This window comes from Bombus huntii, chromosome 5, assembly GCF_024542735.1.
Source record: "Bombus huntii isolate Logan2020A chromosome 5, iyBomHunt1.1, whole genome shotgun sequence".
Lineage (NCBI taxonomy): Eukaryota > Metazoa > Arthropoda > Insecta > Hymenoptera > Apidae > Bombus > Bombus huntii.
In genome coordinates, this window is record NC_066242.1 from 14,130,505 (window position 1) to 14,150,239 (window position 19,735).

Sequence of the window (19,735 nt, forward strand, 5' to 3'; positions counted from 1 at the left end):
ATTTTTCCTGTAATATCTCCAAGTGCGGAGACGCTTTGATAAATGGACTTTCGCGCAATAATTGTTCGCTCGTTCCAGGAAAATATACGACTAGGTAAGCAAGGTAAATGTAAAGCGAAAAAGAATGAAAACTGAATGAGGGAAGAAAAAAGGGGACACGAGATTCTTTTTCAAATGATCACTTTATCAGATAGGTGTTACTTTTACACTCCACTAATACGTCTCATTGTACCAACCTTTTAACAATGTCGCTTCTGTGCTCGTTTCCTTTTCAAAATTCATTGTACGTCCACGTTTTATCATTGAATACTCTGAGTTTCTCACCGGAAGACGCATTTTTCTGTTCGGTAAACAGTCTTTGGTCGGTGAATTGTTTATACGATGAAAAATACACGAGACAGACGAAATTAATTAAGCAAATGCAAACAAGAGAAACCAACCTCTTTACCCGTTATGACTCTTTCTACTTTACGCTTCCCGATTTTATTATAATATATTTCCATCTTTGTTTCTTTTTTACGCAGGCCGATGTAGTTACCAGCGGATACGAGTAAGCCGGGAGGAAAGCAGAGAAAAGAAGGGAAATCTTTGTCGTAAACGTCAAGCGTGCAAGACGCATGACGCGTCTCCGTTCCGTCTTATACCTTCTACTCTGCTATCAGAGTCATTCGACATTTTTTACCGGCTCACTTCTCACTCGGCAGATATAAAAATTCAATTGCTCCTGGAAAAAGGAGAATACTTCGCTAGCTCACCTATCTAGACCAGACAGAAGTTGGCCGATTTCCAAGTCGAAAAGACGAATACTGCACGCCGCGTCGCCGATTTCGGTTTTTCTTTCTACGACTATTATTTTCAGTCCGATTCCGCGAACGTGAGATGTTGCGTTATTCGCAACAATAACGATTCCCAATTTTCTCGACGCATTCGTGCGTTGCTTCGTCGCTCTGTGTACCGTATACTCGTACTGATATGCATCGCGTATCCTCTTCACCGGTTATCCTTTGTAACGACGATACACTACCGCGGTCCCGCTCGAGCATTATAGCATTTTTCACGTTATGTTGTTATAACGAAGCGCAAACACACTTGTTATTTTTTATTTCATTAGTCGAGAACGTGGGATATTAGCTTGTTTTCGGCATTGCTGGATAAACAAACTTGAGTCGAATAGAATTGCCTCGAATATACACGGACCAGGCTCTGAAATTCGATATCACTAATTGTCAATTTATATCGAATTAAAAACAACAATATCTAATATCTAAATATAAATTTCGATGAAATCTAATATCACCATATACCTTGTGGTGTTAGTTGCTAAAAGAAATTAAGAATTTCTGTCTAGGGATGTTTCTAAAGAGAAAAATTATTCCTGGGTATGAAGAAATTTCCAGTCAGTCGTCGTTCCGCCCTCCAGGCATTGAACCCTACTTTTAGTTTGCTTTACGTGAAGAGAAAGTGTTCGACCGTAAAATATCCGAAGAAAAAGTTTCGCAAGGGTGCCCTCTCAACAACAAGTGTTCGCAACTCGACGCGTGTCCAAAAACAAACTCTGGGGCGGCTCTCGATAGAGAAACGTAAAAACTGGCCATAAGACGACGCAAGAAGATTAGATGAAAGAAAGCGGTGAGAAGCAAAGGACAGAAAGCGATAGAAATGTCGATGAATATGCGTCGTCACGCGCCACGTTCAACTATGCTCGCTGCCAAATCCTTCAATAATCCACCAAGGATACAGGGGGATGTTAAGTGATTTTCTTGGATTTATTTGGCAATTGCTCCTTAACTTCGAGGCCGGACATCGTTTTCTATGTCGCAAGCAAAGGAGGAAAACTATATATTGTGTTATTCGTGAATTTAATTTCCAAGTCACCAAGTAATTTAAGCTGCGTTCAAAATATTCATTAACGTTAACACGAAGCGAGAATAATGCCGCACCGAGGAGTTTCTAAGTTTAACTAAATGAAATGCAGTAGAGTCGTTTCAACGATATAATTTGAAATGCGAAAAGTGCGGCGAAGTGTTTGCCATTCTGACATTCGTTCGGTATAAAAGTCTTAACTGATTCGTTACAATTCCTATGTATGTTAGTCGCGTAAAACGAGAAAAACGTAAAAAGCGAAAGCCCGTTATTTTACGGAATAATATATAGCTCTAAAGACTTAACCTTTTTATCACCACTGCCTTTTAATGACTATAAACAGTACTTGTGCTGTTTGCCAAGTTGCCGACTAGATTCGTAAAGTTTCAGCCAGTTAAGAACATGACGATCGCAAGGTGTTTAAACGGCGCCTCGTTTAAGACTGAGGAATTTTTCGTTGGTTTTGTCTTCCGTGTCGCTTCACTTTTTACTAGACTGCCCAAACCAACAACTGTATACGTTCTGACATCGTCGATGTCGAAGAAAATACACGACGTACAACATTACCGCAACAAGCCGTTCAATAAATAAACTTGAGGAGAATGAAGAAAGAGTGAGAAAGAGAAAGAGAGAGAGAGAGAGAGAGATAGAGGAAGAGTGGCAAAGAGAACGGTAATCGCGAAATAGCAAAAGAGTTGGAACGAAATGAAACGGAGGCTGTGTTTAAGAGCGAACTGAATCAATAGCTCTACCCTGCGACCCGTAGGCCAAATATAGGTCATACCGTGATCCCTTTTTCCTTCTCTATCTTTTTTGCTCACCAGTTCTTTCTGGTTGCTCTCTCATCGTTTACCTTCCACAGTGTTCGTTCCCCTGTGGAAGGTATACGGTATACAATATATTATTGCATCGACACTCGGTTGCGGTACTCTCGTTGTCGGCGCATATGCATTTTTCATAAATAAATTCCATGGGTGCTCCAAAGTTGATCCTACTGCACACTATTGGGTTACGTGTGCCTGAGGAATTACGTATTTGACTGGAAATTATAGCACATGCTACGAAGCGTAGGTACAACACTTACTTCTTTGCTTTTACTTATTTTTTTAACTTACAATCAAGATCGGTGCCTGCATTCAACATTTGTCAAATACCATAGTCATATCAATGTATTTGATCGTCAGGTCTAAAAATAACATTCGTCTTCCATTATAAGGAGCTTAGTAGGCAGAGCTCGAAAGATTGACGACGTTGTTGCCCTCTGGGTTGGATCCAGTGAAGGAGGGATGCTTTCAGCGTCTGACATTTGAAATCCATCCTCTTTGGTGTCTTTTCTGTCGTGAGAGAAAGTTGCGATTAGTCGCCGGAGCTATGTTCTTTTCGATGTGACTCCGGGCTACATTCATCATTATTCTCATTTTGACAGAGAGAAGCGACATCACGCTGTCGTCTTCTTACTCGTATTCGCGTCGTTGTTTTTGCTGTTTTGCGGTTCTTTTCCTTTAATTACAACCCGCAGCTACTTCGTACGCTTCAATATTTTCTAGTGAACAAAAAACAACAAGCTGCTTGCCTTTGAGACTTCGCTTCAAAAATGTATGTAACTTGCATCCGGAAACGGAGATGCTGGTTCAAAGCGAGTAATACCGTGAAATTGTGAGTAAAATTCATCCTATTCCGTTTCGACAGCGTGTTTTTGCAAAGCTCGTTGTTACCGAACCCTGGTTCGTGGTAGGTACACAATCCAGTTCCGTGCATTCCGATGTAATATCAGCAATGCAAACGGTACTTACTTTCGAACAAACTCCGGAACTAAACGTAACTAGTCGCACGCGATAGCAGTGGAATTAACGTGTTACTTCTGCGGCATAGTAGTGCAGAAGGCAATCGCGTCGCCAACAGTAAATTCATTCGTCACTGGCCAAGCAAACGAGCCAGAAACAAGCCGGCCAAAAATAATTGCCGTTATCGTATCGAATGACAAAGACCGACCGTTACAGCGAGCCAAAGTTTTTGCAACCACTTCGACGAAATGTGATTGGCCGCGGCCCGAACAAATTAACAGTTAACAAATTAACAGCGTCACCGGCGGGCACGGTGGACGAAACGCAAAATTGCCACAGACCACGGCTTCCTAACGTTTCCGGTCGATTGAAATACACCACTCAGCCGTACGACCGTCCCGCTATTCTATGCTTCCAATGGCAAACCTATTGATTATCCGCTCGCGTTTCTACCGCGCTGTCCATTTGCTGGCTGATTCATTATAATTGCAGCGTCGAAATGGGAGACCGGTGTCCACATCGCGGCGTTCCGCTTGCCCTCTAACCTCGGCTTCGGTTACGAGCCATCGACTCGCGTCACCTTATTTCAATTTTCTTTCTCGCTGGTAATTCTACAGCATCGATCAATCGAAAATGAGAATATTCGTTCGCGTAGTGGAAAAACTATTCGTGCATTTGGTCCTGTTTTCACGCGAAATACTCGAAAATATCGTGTAAGGAAAATACACTGCACGTGAAAGAAACAGAAGATTGGATTTAAAGGTGAAAACCCGGTACAATTATCGAGCCACTTTCGAATTATGAAACGTATTATATCCAGATCTTAGTTTAGTATTTATTTAATCTTTTATTTATTATTTAGAAAATTATGAAGATCAGATTATATATAATTGACTCGAAAATAGAGAATAAAATGAAAGAGAAATGACAGCCGATAACTAGATCTCAGAAAAGTATAATTCAAAATTGGAGTGTAAAAGAAAGCTTCGAGTACAAGGAATTCAATTCAAATAGAATTTTTCTTAGGAATGACGTTTGAGTCGTGTTAATTCAAACTATATCGTGTAAAAATAGGTTTGTAAGTTTTCTCTAAAATAAACGTTAAATTGTCTGCAAGAGAGAATCGAATGTATACCTACCCTCACAATGTAAAACATTATTTATTTCAATCCCCGAATGTTAAACAAATGGAACAGTAACCGACCATTTGGCAAGCTAACATATTTACTAAATGTATACAAATGTAGTAATAAATTGCAGAGTCGTGTATTCGTTGGATTCTACACGATGAATATACCAGAATCATCGGTCGTCAGTAGTCGTAATAATACTCGATTTTCTTATTAATTATTTTCTGGTAGCCGACAATCTAGAACATACGCAATGTATGTCGCACAGCGCTCACAATGTTTCTCGATTAACTTCATGGTTCGATCGGTGAGCATATAAACCGAGCCAATGAAAAGGTTATGAATAATATATTTATACGATTTTTCAGGCAGTCGCATCGCCTTCCTGCTGACCCACATTCCTCCTCTGCGATTAAACACACTGTGGCGCGTCGTCAAATTTATTACGGAAACATGAGACGACCATGTTTTGCCATGGCGAATATTTACGTTGGAATATTGGCACCGTTATCGCCGAAAATCACCGCGAATTCGCCATTGTCGCCCTGCGTAATCTCGTTCGCGAATGTAAATTCAAGATACTCAACAGATCGCACATTGTTTTCGTTAGTTTGCTAGCGAACCACGTGAAAAAAAAACGAGCCTTACGTTAATCGAGGTTCTGCAAACATGAAAGCGCTTCACGCGACTGGTGTGCACGATTATCGATTCGACCGGCCACGAATTTTATTCGGAACAATGACACGGAATAATGAACCCTGCAACAGAACGACTCCACGTGTATCGGTTTGAAAAATTGTCGAGATATATATATATATGTGTGTCGAATCGTACGAATGTTACCCGATGTTTCAATTGGAATCTACCAGAACTTAGTCGGCAGATGTATTCCACGATAACGATTATCGTCGATAACCGGATACCGTCGGAGAGGAAATTAGGAACTATCTACATACACGGTATGGGAATACTATGTAAGTACATATATTCACTTTTCAAAAATTATAGAGATTTGCGTCGATCCGTTTCGTTGATTTTGGCGGAAAGTTAGCAAATTTACACTAGCTTCATAGCGGAAAGTTAGCAAATTTACTCTAGTTCCAACCCTTTTCTTTCTTGCTTTATCGCGTCAAATTGATTTGTCGGCTAAAAATAGTAATTTACAATGTAGCATTACCAATCGGATGTAGACAACGCGGTATGAATCAAAATTTGTCCAAACTCCTAGATCGAGCGATTTCATCAAAGCAGATCCAAGCTGCCGTCGATCAGGAACCACTATTTCCAACTAATCATTGGGATCTGGGTCTTGTTAAAATTACGATGTATTGTCCTGATGTTCGATCAAAGTTTGTTCAAATCTAAGGCGATAATCAGACTCTAACAGAGCGAGCGAACGACGTCGTAGTTTTCGGTCCGGAGATAACGTTTGCCGTTGAGCAAGAGAGAGCTCCGTAGTACATTGACACTTCATTAACCGCATCGGTGCTGCGAAGGAGCGACACGCAAGCGTCTCTCCTTCTCCCTCCCTACTCCCGCAATTTGTTAACACGATGCAACGTTAAAGGAAGTTGGTATTTTGCGCGCCATCGTAGCGAAATCGTGTGACGATGTTCGATCACCGGCAGCGACCCATCGGATGATCGCGCTACGACGATACCGTGGGTAATTAGTAGCTGCCTAGTTCCGCAAGAAACAACCACGTTACCGAATCATTCAACTTATCCCGCAATCCATATGACTGTTTGTGCGGTTGTTAACGCAACTCTAACGTCATCCGGGCGATTACGCGCGAAGATTTCATTCTTTCGCGTCTTCGACTTGACTCGACGTCTGTGCCAAATATTTCACTGGTCGCAAAAGTTCGGAGTTAATTCGATCGTTAGCGATTTAACGATGTAACATAGTCGCAAGAGAAGGTGACATAGCGCGGCACCGGCCTCTTACCAGCTCTTATCAACTCGCCGGCCTGTTCGCTGTTCTTTTTGTTTCCACTCTCCTCTGCCTCTATCGGCATGCATTCGAGGCATTGTTAGCGCGCGGACGAGCCTTCCTTTTATCTTCTCTGCTGTTATTCGCTCAGGCCGTTCTACCACCCTCGCCCTATTTCGCTCCTTTTCTCCTTTTGTCTTTATCCACTCGCGATAACGACGTTCCGTTGGTATCAAATTGATCAGACGAGACGCGCCTTAACGACGTGCCGCGTATGACTGTGCACGGGTGTAGCCGAGTTGCGCTTCATCGACGATCGACCTCCTTTCGTGACGACTATCCTTCCTTTCGATCGCAAATAATTACGTAACGCTTTATCCATTTGACATCTTGTATTTTATGTCAGGATAAATGATGCCTGATGGAGCATACCGTGGCGCGCGGATTAAACGCGAAGAGAATTGGTTTCAGAACGTTCCACTCTGATACGATGGTGTTTTATTAAAAGGAATGTTCTATATTTACAACATAAACGTTCTCCACGGCAATCTTCAGGATGATAAGCAACGATGAAAGCCTTTGGTACAGTGAAAACATGAAACAACGAAGCGTAACGAACAGGTACAAAACGATAAACGATCGATCGATCACGAAACGATCAATATCCTTCGTTGGTGGTGTACGAGGCGACGTAATCTTGGATGTCTTGTTCCTGTTGCGCCGCAGTTTGGTGATCGTGAACTGGAAGCTGGCCTTGACCGACGTAGATATCAGCCGAGTGGTCGTTCTTGCCGGAAGTGTGCACCACGGCATGAAATCCATCCTTGTCGGCGCGGTAGCTGACCACTCGAATGCTACCACCTGGTTCCTTCACGCTGTACTGGCCGGACACGCTGCTTCCTGCGGAAAGGAACGGCCGCGGATGAACGGAAGCCGCGAAACCAATTGTTGAACTTGTAACGAAACGTAATTGAATGCCAGAGAAATTTCGCCTGAAATAACTCTATTAGCATAACAACGTCGAGGAATAACTCGACCGCGCGGATACAGTAGAGGTCGCGAGCCAAACCGCGCGGAGCCTGTCCTCCTTACTTATTTATCCGGTATTCGTATCCTTCCCACATATTCACGACGCGTGTACGAGAAAATTACTCTCGCGATCAAATTACCTCCGCTTCTATTAATCGTGTTTGAGTTTTCGTGTCAAAATTCGCATGAACAAACTCGCTCACGAAGGAGAAAAAAAGGGAATATTGAATCTCGAACGGTTGCTTCTCTCTCTCTCTCTCTCTCTCTCTCTCACCATCTCGCGTTTCTTTCTGAGCATGGAAATCGCCAGTCTGATGATCCTCGACGCCGTACGAGAACTCGTACTTCGGATGCGCGACATAGTCAAACTCGTAACCGTGTTCCTGTTGCTCGTGTCCGTGCAAATTGTTCGAGCTGTCCTCGTGATTCTCCGCGTACGGTACTTTCACCTCAAACACTGGCCCCTCGACGGGCCCGTGAAACTGCAGGTACGAGTTGGCCAGTGAACTGTGCTGCACTGGATCCTGTTGTCCGTGTAAAGCCTCCGCTTCCAGGGATATCACGCCGGCTCGTGATCGATGGCCGAGCGCCAACGTGATGGTCAAGGCGATACTGACCTGTGGCACAAAAAGTCACCTTCGAAAGTACCTTGTAACCTGACGTTTTTCTTCGATCGGATCTGGTACATCAGTCGCTGGAAGATTTACGCGTGATCGACGTGGGAAAAGGTGACGTTTAACGGGTTGATTTTTCAGCGACCACGGGATTTGGTACGTGATTCTGCCATCGATCTCTTATTTTTTTACAATTTTCGTATGACTATTCACGTGTCGCAGATTGAACTAATTTGAAGATATCGATCGCGTTGCAAATGAAAAACGAGTCGCTATAGCAAATCACGGACAACGAATTTAAATCGTACGATTGCGAGGTATTCGATATTGCCAGGAACGAGGTACGATTCGATTCCTTAATTGTGAATTGTGTATAGAATCGTGTCAAAGCGGGTTGCACCGTGATGAAAGCAATCGAATACATGCTGCACTTATAACGATCAATTGAATCTCAGAGACAGATGCACAAAGAGAGCGAAAAAGAGAGGAGAAACGAAAACGTCGATCTGAGACGTCCCATTTTCAATTACTACGTCGATTGTCAGCGCACAAACGTTGACTATCGCGTCGAAAACAGTCTCGACTCGTCGATTATACACAAGCCAATAAAAGTTTCGCGTTTCATCGTGGATTGAAATTCGATTCTCTTTGTTTCGTTTGTACGCGTTTCGCTTCGTTTGCTCGTTTATCATGACAAATAAAATTACCGAATACCCTTCGCCGCAAAATATCGATAAGATTATCGAACAAACGGGGGTAAAAATGACGCAAATCGACGCGATTTAATATAATTTTTAGCATGGTTACTCGCGGCTTTCAATTACATCTCATTCGTAATGTTGTAACAAGTGTTGAAGCTTGTCAAACACGAGCGAGCAGCATCACGGTATAAAGAATGCCAGTTGGTTTTAATTACTCGACACAAACCCGGAATAATAAGCAGTCCAGTCCGGTATCCCATATGCGACAGGATTATGCGACACGATTATACGACTCTCGAAATCATGATACCGTGTTCTGTAATATCTTCGCTTGTCTCGCACGATGCTTTTTCTTATCGAGAAATATGCTCATCTATGTATATATGATCTAAGTATATTTTTATAAAGTAATGAGACGAATCGAAACGATTTCTAAGAAGGTCGTCTTCCCTCGCGCTCTGTTTTCTCAAATTTTCCTTTGCACGTACTTTCGAAAATAAATTCCGACTAGAACTCTCTCTCTCTCTCTCTCTCTCGCTCTCCCTCTCGCTCCGGTATTTTTCTTGTTTCTGATCGTTTGCTCCTGCTTGATTTCTCGTGTCCCGCTTTTCTCCGATTCACGATTCGATTTCTTCGTCGATACCGTACCTTGATCCTCGTGTCTCCCTCGTATCTCATGGTATATAAAGCGGTCAAGTGAGAACTGCAACTTTCCAACGTATTTTCTAGCCTTTTATACCATGGCAATGCACATTCTGTTTATACACGACGCTCGTAAACAGATGTGAATCTGCCAGTTACGTTGGACATTGCGTGCGTGTGCGATACGTGCGTACACGTTGGTGAATTTCGCTCGAACATGGTCAGTCTGGCCCTCTCTTCGTCTCCGCTTCGCGACCTTTCACGTACGAAACCGCTGTAACGGAACTGTTTGTCACCAGCTTCTGACGACTTCGCTGCTTCTATACTCCAAGATAGGAACGACGTTTCTCTTTTCTATTGAATCGGTATTAGAAACTTCATCGGACGATCGTAAGGATCGTCCGATCATACAACCGATTAATCTTGCTCTAATTGGCACAACCGATCTTACCTTCCTGTGAGTAGCAATTTCGTTCTAATAACGCTTCGACTTCAGTAATCTGTAACCAGTTATGAATAGATTCGCGTTTAATATTATCGATCAATCCTGGTTACGGTGGCTTCCTTACATTTTCGAAGACGCCACTGAACGGCTTCCTTTTCGTCAGCACGAAGCCTGGCGTCGCGTCGCTGGACGACACTAGGGTCGAATAATCCGCTTATTCCGTTCGAGCCAGGATTTATTTGGATTCTTAACCCCCTGGGAGATTCGGTGCTTGGATTGAATCGCGTCGGATCTACTTTAAATGCCTCGATCTCCGACAGTTTTTCCTCCCTACTTGAGAAGCTGGTTGTCTCGTTCGTTTAATAGCGCAGTTTAATTCCTTTATTGGACTGTTTGTTCCAGCTCCAAATACCTTCGCGGGCTCGAACAACGAGCTTGCGTCTCTCAAACTGCCATTGCGCTAATCTTGCGAATCCGCTGCTTTCGAATTATTTAACAAACGCTTCGACGATTTACCCGACCCATACTTCGAAACGAGATCACCGGTGCTAATCAGCGTCAGTTTGATTATCGACTTCGATTATTCGTAGTCAAGCGCAACGAGTGGCAACGTATCAAACGGAAGTATAATTCGGCGGAGCTTCTTCGTGCGACGTGTTTGAAGTCAAACATCAAAAGCCTTGATTTTCTAGATTCGCTGCATCTAACAGGTAGACCGGAAAACATGGACAAACGTAAAAGAAGCGAGACGCGAGTGTAAAGGATATACACGTATTCGTCCATGGATGTTTACAGAAGCTACTTTGAAGCAATGAGAAAATAAGAAAATGTCAACGTCATCGAAAAGGGAACGGTTGATCAGAAAAATAACAAGTTCTACTCCAAGACCTCCGTGTTCCGTGCTGCCAGCGTTTGGTCTTTTACACTTGAACGATTGAATTTCTTCCTTCCCGTCCTAGTTCTGCCGTTTTCAATTTACAAATTGAAAATCCTCTATTATGTTTATGCGCGTCGATTAATGTTCGTGACGCTACTGCTTTATTCGAAAGGTATCGGGACACGAGTCGAGTACCACTGTCGTTTGCCAGTAACCACAGTTTGTCGATGTCTCATTGCGATTTACGTTTGGTCGTCTCTTTGACGAATCGTGTGTGTAGCCTCGACGAGACAAGCTACAGAGAGCCGTCAGTGGAATTGCGATTTCGTTGGAAATCGGAAAAGCAACATGCTATGCTATGTTCGAGCGTGTTTCGGTTCTCATGGACGTTCTTCAAAGGTTGAGTCACTGAACGGAAGATCAGAGTAAGAATTTCGTCTTTGTTACCTCGCAAGATGATGTTGCGTTTATCAGAACTACCCAAGTTGATTTCAAGTTATTCCACACAACAAAGTATACCGATCGATGCCAGATAGTTGACGTACAGACTGTATGACCGTTCAGGTGAAGTTTATAAAAGATTCTGCTTTCACAAAACGAAGCCAACCGGAAGTTGGCTAGCATTCCAAAGAAATCTTTTCTCTCCACGCTTTTCTCGTTGCCGGTAAAAATTACTGAATACTTTTACGCATAAACCATCGGTTTTACGAGCAAAAAGTATTTTTCTCATCTAACGTCGGCAACATAAATGGTAATATTTTACAAACGAGTACGCTTCAAATAAGAACCGACGGTATAACGATAACGTACAAAGCGATAACGTGCTTGTTGTTCGTTATTGTCGACTGCTAATTAATTCGCTTTGTAAGCAGTTCGGTCAGCGCGGATTTAAAAACATTATAAGCATCGGATAAAACACGTTCAAGCGCAATAATGTCCCCATGGCAAATATAAATATATTCAATTATAGCGGTATATATAGGTGGTCGGTGTCGGCGTCTTTGCGTCAAACGATCATTTGTTCTACATAAACACCGTGTATTATTCGTATTTGCTCTATGCGTTGTTATTCCTTGCGATTCGATATAGGATCGTTTCATCTGCCGAAGATCAATTACAACACGTATCTTAACTTGAAATTAATCCTTCGCCCGTAACAATTATATTCCCGCAGTCCGATACAAGTGCCACTATCGACGCTAATTGAAATGCTTCTGCGTGCTTCATCCGAAAAACAAAGACAAGAAAACAAGACCAAACTTCCTGCTTCAAAGAAAAATCCCTCTTTGACATAGATACGGGGATTCTCTTGCTCGGGCCGTCTCGTCTCGGGAACAAAATCTTTGACGCGAAATTGCTGGGTGAACGTACGATGGCGATGAACAATGCATCGTTGCAGCAAAGATGGGTAGCTTCGTATCATTGACGCATATTTTTTTCTTACCCTGTTTCTCGGGGAAAAAAAGAAGAGGATGAAGTTTGGCCAAGCGAAACGAATAGGTTTGGCGTACGAAGGGTACGGATAAACGAAAACGTTTGTATCCAACCATTTCGATGGTTTTCAGAGTGGAAGGATAATAAATGCTTTTATTTCTTGTGGAAACGCGGAAAAACGGACTAATGTATATCAGCCACGTTGCCGCTATACGTATATCTTAAAAGCAGGGTCTTTTTATCTGATCCATTCTAGAGGATAATATGGTATGCGAATGAAGGTAAAAGGATCATAACCGTGATAAAATTTAGAATACGATCAAATAAATGTGGTTAAATGGAAAAACGGTGTTTCAATATTTCCTCGTTCTTTTGTCGAAAGGAGAAAATTTTATTGTAATCGTTCTTCCAATGCAATAAATACACCATTTATTTATTTCAAATTCTTTCGACCGTGTCGCAGACTGTAGATTAATCTTTTAATCAGAAGAACCGAGTTTCATTCCCCGCGAGGATTTTCCACGAAATTTCGTGAAAATTTTAGTAACGCACGGAGCATCTTGGGTGGATCGCTCCGAGAACAGATCCTTAAATTTTGTACGAATATATGTTCCTTCTTTATTAAAAGTTCCTACGGAATATATATGGTGGGTTAAAATCCACGAGGTTAAAAGCAAGTTAGAACAACGACGATGTTGGTGCTACGATTTAAATAATTCGCGAGATTATGTACACACGAGTTCGACTAGTAAAATTGTAATAGTTTGGGTATCCGTACGATATAAATTGCACGTCGGAATAAATGTCAAAGAGAAAGTATTGGCTAAAATATTTTCGTTCGAATGGTTCGATGAATGGATAGAGTTCTGAAATCGAGAGGAATCCTAAGACTCTAACCCTTCGTGGACGAATGAACAGCGTAATTGACAGGGCGCCTAGGACGTGAAAGAGAAACGATGACTAGGCGGATTCCTTCGAAGCCACTTCTTCTGCTTTCATACTCCGGAAAGCTTCGGTAAAGCGCATTGAGTGCAAATTGCGGCAGACATCCGATCTAGGTCAAGCCAATGCGCGAGACAACTGGTACCGTCGGCTGTTTCACGATTAAATGAATGCACCAAGTTCGAGAGGAACAGATTCCCTCGTTGCGGCGGGGTCCGGTGACAGCGTACCGTTCTATTGCCTCGAGCTTCTTCACCGACTTCATATTGCATCCATGCTTGAATTCTTTCTCACGATATATGAAATCCGAAACAATAAAACACATATCATCGACTTTATTATTATCAATTTTATTCTTTATCGGACTTGCTGTATTATTTATTTCTACGCGCATGGTGCGTATTTTTTAATTCTTCGATCGATTCCGTTGAAGCGTTACGTATGTATAATTGATAAAATCCAATTTAGGAGCGACGATTGTATAAGATTTCATAGCTGTTAGAAGTCAGAAAAGTAAAACGGAACAGAGGCGGAACAACGTTAAAGGGCCAGGCTGTCGGCTGACTCAATTAAAATTCTTAGTAAAATTTCTCATTTAGCCGGAGCGCTTGGTTCTCGCGACCGGCTATCCGCGAAGTCGTACGACAAACGGAATTTTACCGACTCATTTTTTCTGGGAAACAGTTAGCCAAGGAAGGTTAAAACGGGTAATGATAAGGAAACGCAATTCCAACCATTCTTTTCGCGTTATTGCGGTTGTGTCAGGCGTTTCCAGAGCGTGACTCGCCAAGCACAGCAAGGCAATGAAACGTTAAAAATGCGGGCTATTAAGGGCCAATGTGCCAGGATACCGTTTCATTTGCATCCACGCTACCGTCTTTCTATTATTAAAATACGGAAGTGGTCGGTGTCTGCCAACGATTCCTCCTTATTCCCTTTTCCGTAGATACGGTCGAAGGCAATTACGCGTTGAGAATACCGAACTGGTACTATGCATTTCCGATGTATTTTCGATGTATTTTCGATGCATTTCCGACGATTGTCTTTCGAAATATATCACTTGCAGCCAACGCAGCCAACAAACAACCAAAAACTCGATACAAAAACACAACCGATGCTTGCGAGGGTATACGATATAAAAACGTCCAGGTTCTAACAACGTTACTAAGCGTACAGTTAATCAATCTTCATTTTCTGCTACCTAATTACCGCTACATCGTATAAAAAGATAAATTAAGCATTGTTCTTATCTATAGCACGAGTAAAAGAAATTTTATTTATATGAAAGAGTCGCGATCCAGTTAATAAATTCCCAATGCTTATAAAAATCATTTGCAAACATTTTCATTGATAGATCGAAGTTTATGCAAGTGGATTACAAGATTACGCGATCTATCGTTTTGTTAGTTAAATACAGTGAAATCGGTTTTATTTAAATAACCGCTAAAATTCACGGAAGAGAAATATATGACAGTTCGTGGAACGTCCACCGTTGGTTTCCGTTGATTTCTGATAGCACGAGTGATAACGCGCGATTCAGAAGCATCGGTGGAGGCACGGCGACTCGGTGCAAATGTGACATGTCACGATCAGAGATTAACGCGTTAACAAGTTGTCAAGGGAGAACGTGTATAGGTAGATGTCGCGTCGACGCGTAAATCAAAGTTCAAGATACCAATTTACTTGCACTTATCACGGTTGCGCAGCCAAGCGCGACACTTTCTCTTACTCCTAGCTGCGATCTTAAACCTGTTGATCGAGCACAATCGAGTTCCTCGTCAGCGGACAATGTCGTTCACACGATTCGTGGTGAGGTGCACACGTTACCGAACACACGTATGTCAATTTGCTGGCGCCTAACTAATCCTCGAACCATGCTACCAGCTGGACAACACATGTGACGTGGATTGGCCATTATGCGTTCATCGAGAGTAACAAGTTTTCAGGACGAGTCGTTAACGACGCGAATAGCGCTTGCTCTTCGATCTCTTATCTCGTACAGATTTTGACAGAATGACGCAATGACGAGATTGCATTTTTTTTTCTAACACGATAAACCGTCTATTTCTTCTCTGATTAAACTACCGTCTTAATTGGATTTGTTTTCGCTAGCAGAAAATTATAATTTTTTGCTTATTCCATAGCAAAACCAATGTCTATCAATGGTGAGCGAAAGATTCTCGATTTCACGTTTAATTAAATGGAAACGCCCGCGAGGAAGTCGTTAGATATCGCTGATTTGCAATTAGAAGGATGCTTTGTCGATAGTAGATTGCAATCCGGCTTCTATTCTCGAGATATCGATAGATTTTCTTACCAGAGTCGCTCCTTGGGCGTTGATTAAACGTGAAACGCGGCGGTTTCTTTCGTTTCACGTCTACGTCGTATTAATTTGGCGAGTAACAGTCGTTTAAACTGTCACGGGTTTGTCAATGTCGGACGGTGAAATATATCGACAAAGTGCGACCAAAGTGCGACATATCTCAGAGTTTTAATGCATTCGAGCGACTCGCGTTATTAGTGGCTCGTCCACAGCGGTTGCGGTAATCCTACTAGCAGCAGTAAGCACTATGTTGGAGTCAGGGATCAAAGCCTTTGTAATTCTATAGGACGCAACGTGAAAGCACTTCGAACGTGTCACCCGTGAATGTGTATTTCGTGTACACAGCGAGTTTCTATCGAAATCCCTCTAGGGTTACCAAAACAGTATCAATAAATGTTTGATTTAATTATATACTCGAACTAATCCACCATCGAATTTTTTAACAATACAGAAAATTAAAAGTGAGAAATTCACTCGGCCGTTTCTCTTTCTAACGAATAACGTGTTTGTGAAACGTAAACGTTTTATCTTACGAATAGTTTTCCTTCTTACACAGGTATCTATCTACACACATAATAATTAAGTGGAGTATTTAACCGCATCGCCTGTTGAGGTGTAACGTTTACCAAGTATTTCGTAAATCGTTGCCACGATTACGATGCCGAAGACTATAACTAGGATTAATTTTCACGGTGTTATTAGCGTCGACGATCTCGTTTAAATCCGAGCACGATATCGACAACAGTTTGAGGGTATAACCCCAAAGCAATTCTCTTAAGGATCTTCCAAATAACAATGCTCTTTGTATACTCACAGATTAATATTGCGGGGCAATATCGATCAAAGGGTACCTTCGAGCAACTATTTTCATCTCTGTCGTGCATATATGTCTGGCAGTGTGGATTAAACGGTAAAGCACTGGTTATAAATGAATCATGACGTACCTACACGCAAACCGTGGAAATTATGACCAAGCGAATATATAGAAGCACGAATTATAGGCAAGTTGTAATATTAGTTCCTCGTGTTATCAGCCCTCTTATGCGCCGAAACCGCGTGATGTATCGCCCAAAGGGTTCCTGCAGAGTTTCCCGTTTAATTAAACTTCTGATTGGTGACGATCCAGCGAACGCAACGTAATGACCAGAAGCAATCAGCAGCTGCCTGAAGGGGCTGCGCACTTTTCGAAAGCCCAAGCAGACGGAAAGCTAAGCGAAAGGTCAGTCCTCGTAGAGATCGAGCCATTCTGATTAAATCTTAAGAGCTTTCCTGTTTGCTTTTCCACCATTCAATTACATCTACCACTAAAATTATTTTTTCTCTTAACAATGTCCTTTTAATAAAGTGACTTTTCCCATAAATGTTTAGCCCCTCGAACGTATTTTCCACTAATTTGTGTCTCTATATGCAAAGTATATTTATCTGCCTTCGTAAACATCGTAATCGAGAATATTTGAACGCGAGTACAAAGGAGTTATCGATTCATATATCATTGCGTTAAACCCTTAATTAGCGATTATCGTTGGCCGGTAACGACAATCAGGTGGGCAAAAAGTAATCAATTTGCGATCACATCGCAGCTGGATCGCGTAGAACCCGGCCATGAACCGATATGAGCAGAAATTCAAAGTCTAATTAAACTTCAGATAGGTTCAGCCAACTCGATACGATATAATAGAGATCGAAAGATGCTGGAATATCGATAGAAGATCATTAATCTATTATGGTACTCGGGTAGTCAAAACCCATCCTGAAAGAAAGAATTTTTGTATATAATTAAACTTATCGCGAATTCGTGTGAAATCCGCTCAAATATTGTACTCAGTTTATCGTTGAATAAATATAGCATGGAATAATGCGAAACGGTCTCTGCTCTGGACCGTAACAAAAAAGAAGAGCATTAACAACGATATCGGTTGGATTTTAATTATCGCGGAATATGTTTGCTACTCTTCTCCGCGAAATCGATTATTCGAAGCCGACGTTTTAATTAATCAACGCGTTGGTTAATGCACCGATGCAGCTGCATTTCGGCTTCGTTATTCGTTGACTGTTCTTATCGCACAAATGAGAAAGTAATAGGCGGACTTATCGATTTGTTTCGATCAACTACAAATTTCGTTCCGCTATACAGGACAAAATAAGGGTTGTCAGGACGAACATAGAAAAAACGCCTTCTCTTCGTTCACTTTTTCTTCGCGTAACGTCACAACCTTGGGGATTTTTAGACGATCTGTCTATGGTACGGATGTTCCGATCAATCACCCAAGTCTGACTGATATTGCACGAAGCACGGCAGGCGTTGGCATCAATCTTTGATTATCCAACCTTCGATGTTTCTATAGTCTTGTTTCTCGACTATCTCCGTAATAACAATATAAAATTAGACGTTACATTTTTTGATAATTCCAAAGAAAATAATTATAACGAATATTTCTCAACTTTGACCATACGTTATTTCTGTTCGTGTACGTATCTACAACATCATACGAAGTAAAATATCTTGATGCTGAATTTATAGAGGTTATTAAGTCCATACTGCATACCTCTATACCAAAACGAATGTTTTTTGTCCAATCGGCATTCGTAAGCAAGAGGTAAAATATGACAAAATTCATATCCACACCGAGTAAACTAGTCTTGTTTCTTTATTTTGCGTAACATACAGCTCTCTCTTTAATGAAAGTTTCCGTAAAATTGTCACAGAAATCATTCGTATACTATTACGTTAACGCTGTGCGACACACTTGTAAACAGCACATACCACGTGGATTTTAAAAGTATACTTTGCAAATTTTATGTTTACAGCAAGTTACTTCCTTTAATTAATTACTCGCTATTCCCCGTGGGGGTCCGTTATGATCGCTGATTAGCCGTAAATATGAAGATTATGTAACGTATTGTGAAACAAGTTGTAACGTGTATTGTAGTTGCTCCATTAATTGCGACCAACCAACCCATGATGATGGTCAGCGTAATCATGATTTAACTCATGGTGATGATAATGGTGGCCACTTGCGAAACCAGGATAACCTTTACCGTAATTACTATCGCTTTGACTATAGCCATAGTGATAATACGGTCCGTTGTCACCAACTCCTTCGTTATGGTCATGGTCAAGACTGTGTTATGTTATTGCATATACTCGTTGTCTTTGCACCAACTGCTACAAACGCTATGGTTACGCTCGTCATACTTTTTTCCATTGTTTCTTATACTGGTATGTACTATATTTACTATAACCATAATGATACTGATAATATTTATAATTTTTTTCTTTTTTCATTGTCTATAATCCGAATATCTTCCTTCCTATCCATATCTTGATTCCTGTTGTTCCATTTATTATTATTATTATTATTATTATTATTATTCTCGTCTATAGTTCAATAATACAATTATTATTGTTACATTCATTGTTAGGCATTAAATGTGCCTGACGCAAAAAGAAATTAAAAGAATACAGAGAGAAGGGGAATTAAAAATACTTTCACATCTACGTAACGTAACTTGAAGGCTTATGCTTAAAAGGATTTGGAGAATCAAATAGAAGTAGAACAAAATATCGCAATGCTACACGAATTAGCTAGTTTCATAATTCTATCCATGGAATGTTTATGGCTAGTTTTAAAAACTGACGTATCAAACGGAAATCTTTCTCTGATATATCTTGAAGGTATATAAACTCCAATTACACTAAGCAGATCGGAACAATTCGCTTGATCGCTTAATAATCCCATAGAAGCAGGATAGATCGAATATCTTCCTACGACTTTCCAGTGTTTTCGTTCCAAGTTGTTCTAATCGGATTATAGTTATGATCGTAATATAACATACTCAGACCCAATTTATTAGCTGTGAATCTTAGAAATTTACGTTATCCACTTTCTAGTAATCATTTATTCTTGTTAAATATAGGAGATCACAGTACCGAAGCATACTCTAAGTGTGATCTAACTAATCAGTAGATTGTTTTAATAGTTTCGCTGTTAGAGAAACCTTTTGAGTACCGTTTAATA

At 41.3% G+C, this 19,735-nt stretch overlaps 1 protein-coding gene across 1 annotated transcript; it reads right to left on the reverse strand.

Moving 5' to 3' along the window:
* Positions 1-1,175: 1,175 nt before the first annotated feature.
* LOC126865845 (uncharacterized) lies at positions 1,176-18,962 on the reverse strand. The gene is made up of 6 exons (XM_050618739.1): positions 18,913-18,962; positions 18,670-18,838; positions 10,147-10,195; positions 9,702-9,808; positions 8,013-8,355; positions 1,176-7,609 (listed from the first exon to the last, which is right to left on the reverse strand). The coding sequence occupies exons 1-6, from the start codon at positions 18,960-18,962 to the stop codon at positions 7,368-7,370; spliced, it is 960 nt and encodes a 319-aa protein (XP_050474696.1). The 3' UTR covers positions 1,176-7,367.
* Between the last annotated feature and the right edge of the window lie 773 nt (positions 18,963-19,735).

Excerpts from the sequence above, each read along its gene's own strand:
- LOC126865845 (XM_050618739.1), bottom strand. The coding sequence starts at position 18,962 with ATGGTTATAGTAAATATAGTACATACCAGTATAAGAAACAATGGAAAA. Across the intron at positions 10,196-18,669 it reads CTGACCATCATCATGGGTTG|ATTACTGAAGTCGAAGCGTT; the intron begins GTTGGTCGCAAT and ends AACTGGTTACAG. Across the intron at positions 9,809-10,146 it reads AAATTGCTACTCACAGGAAG|AATGTGCATTGCCATGGTAT; the intron begins GTAAGATCGGTT and ends GTGTATAAACAG.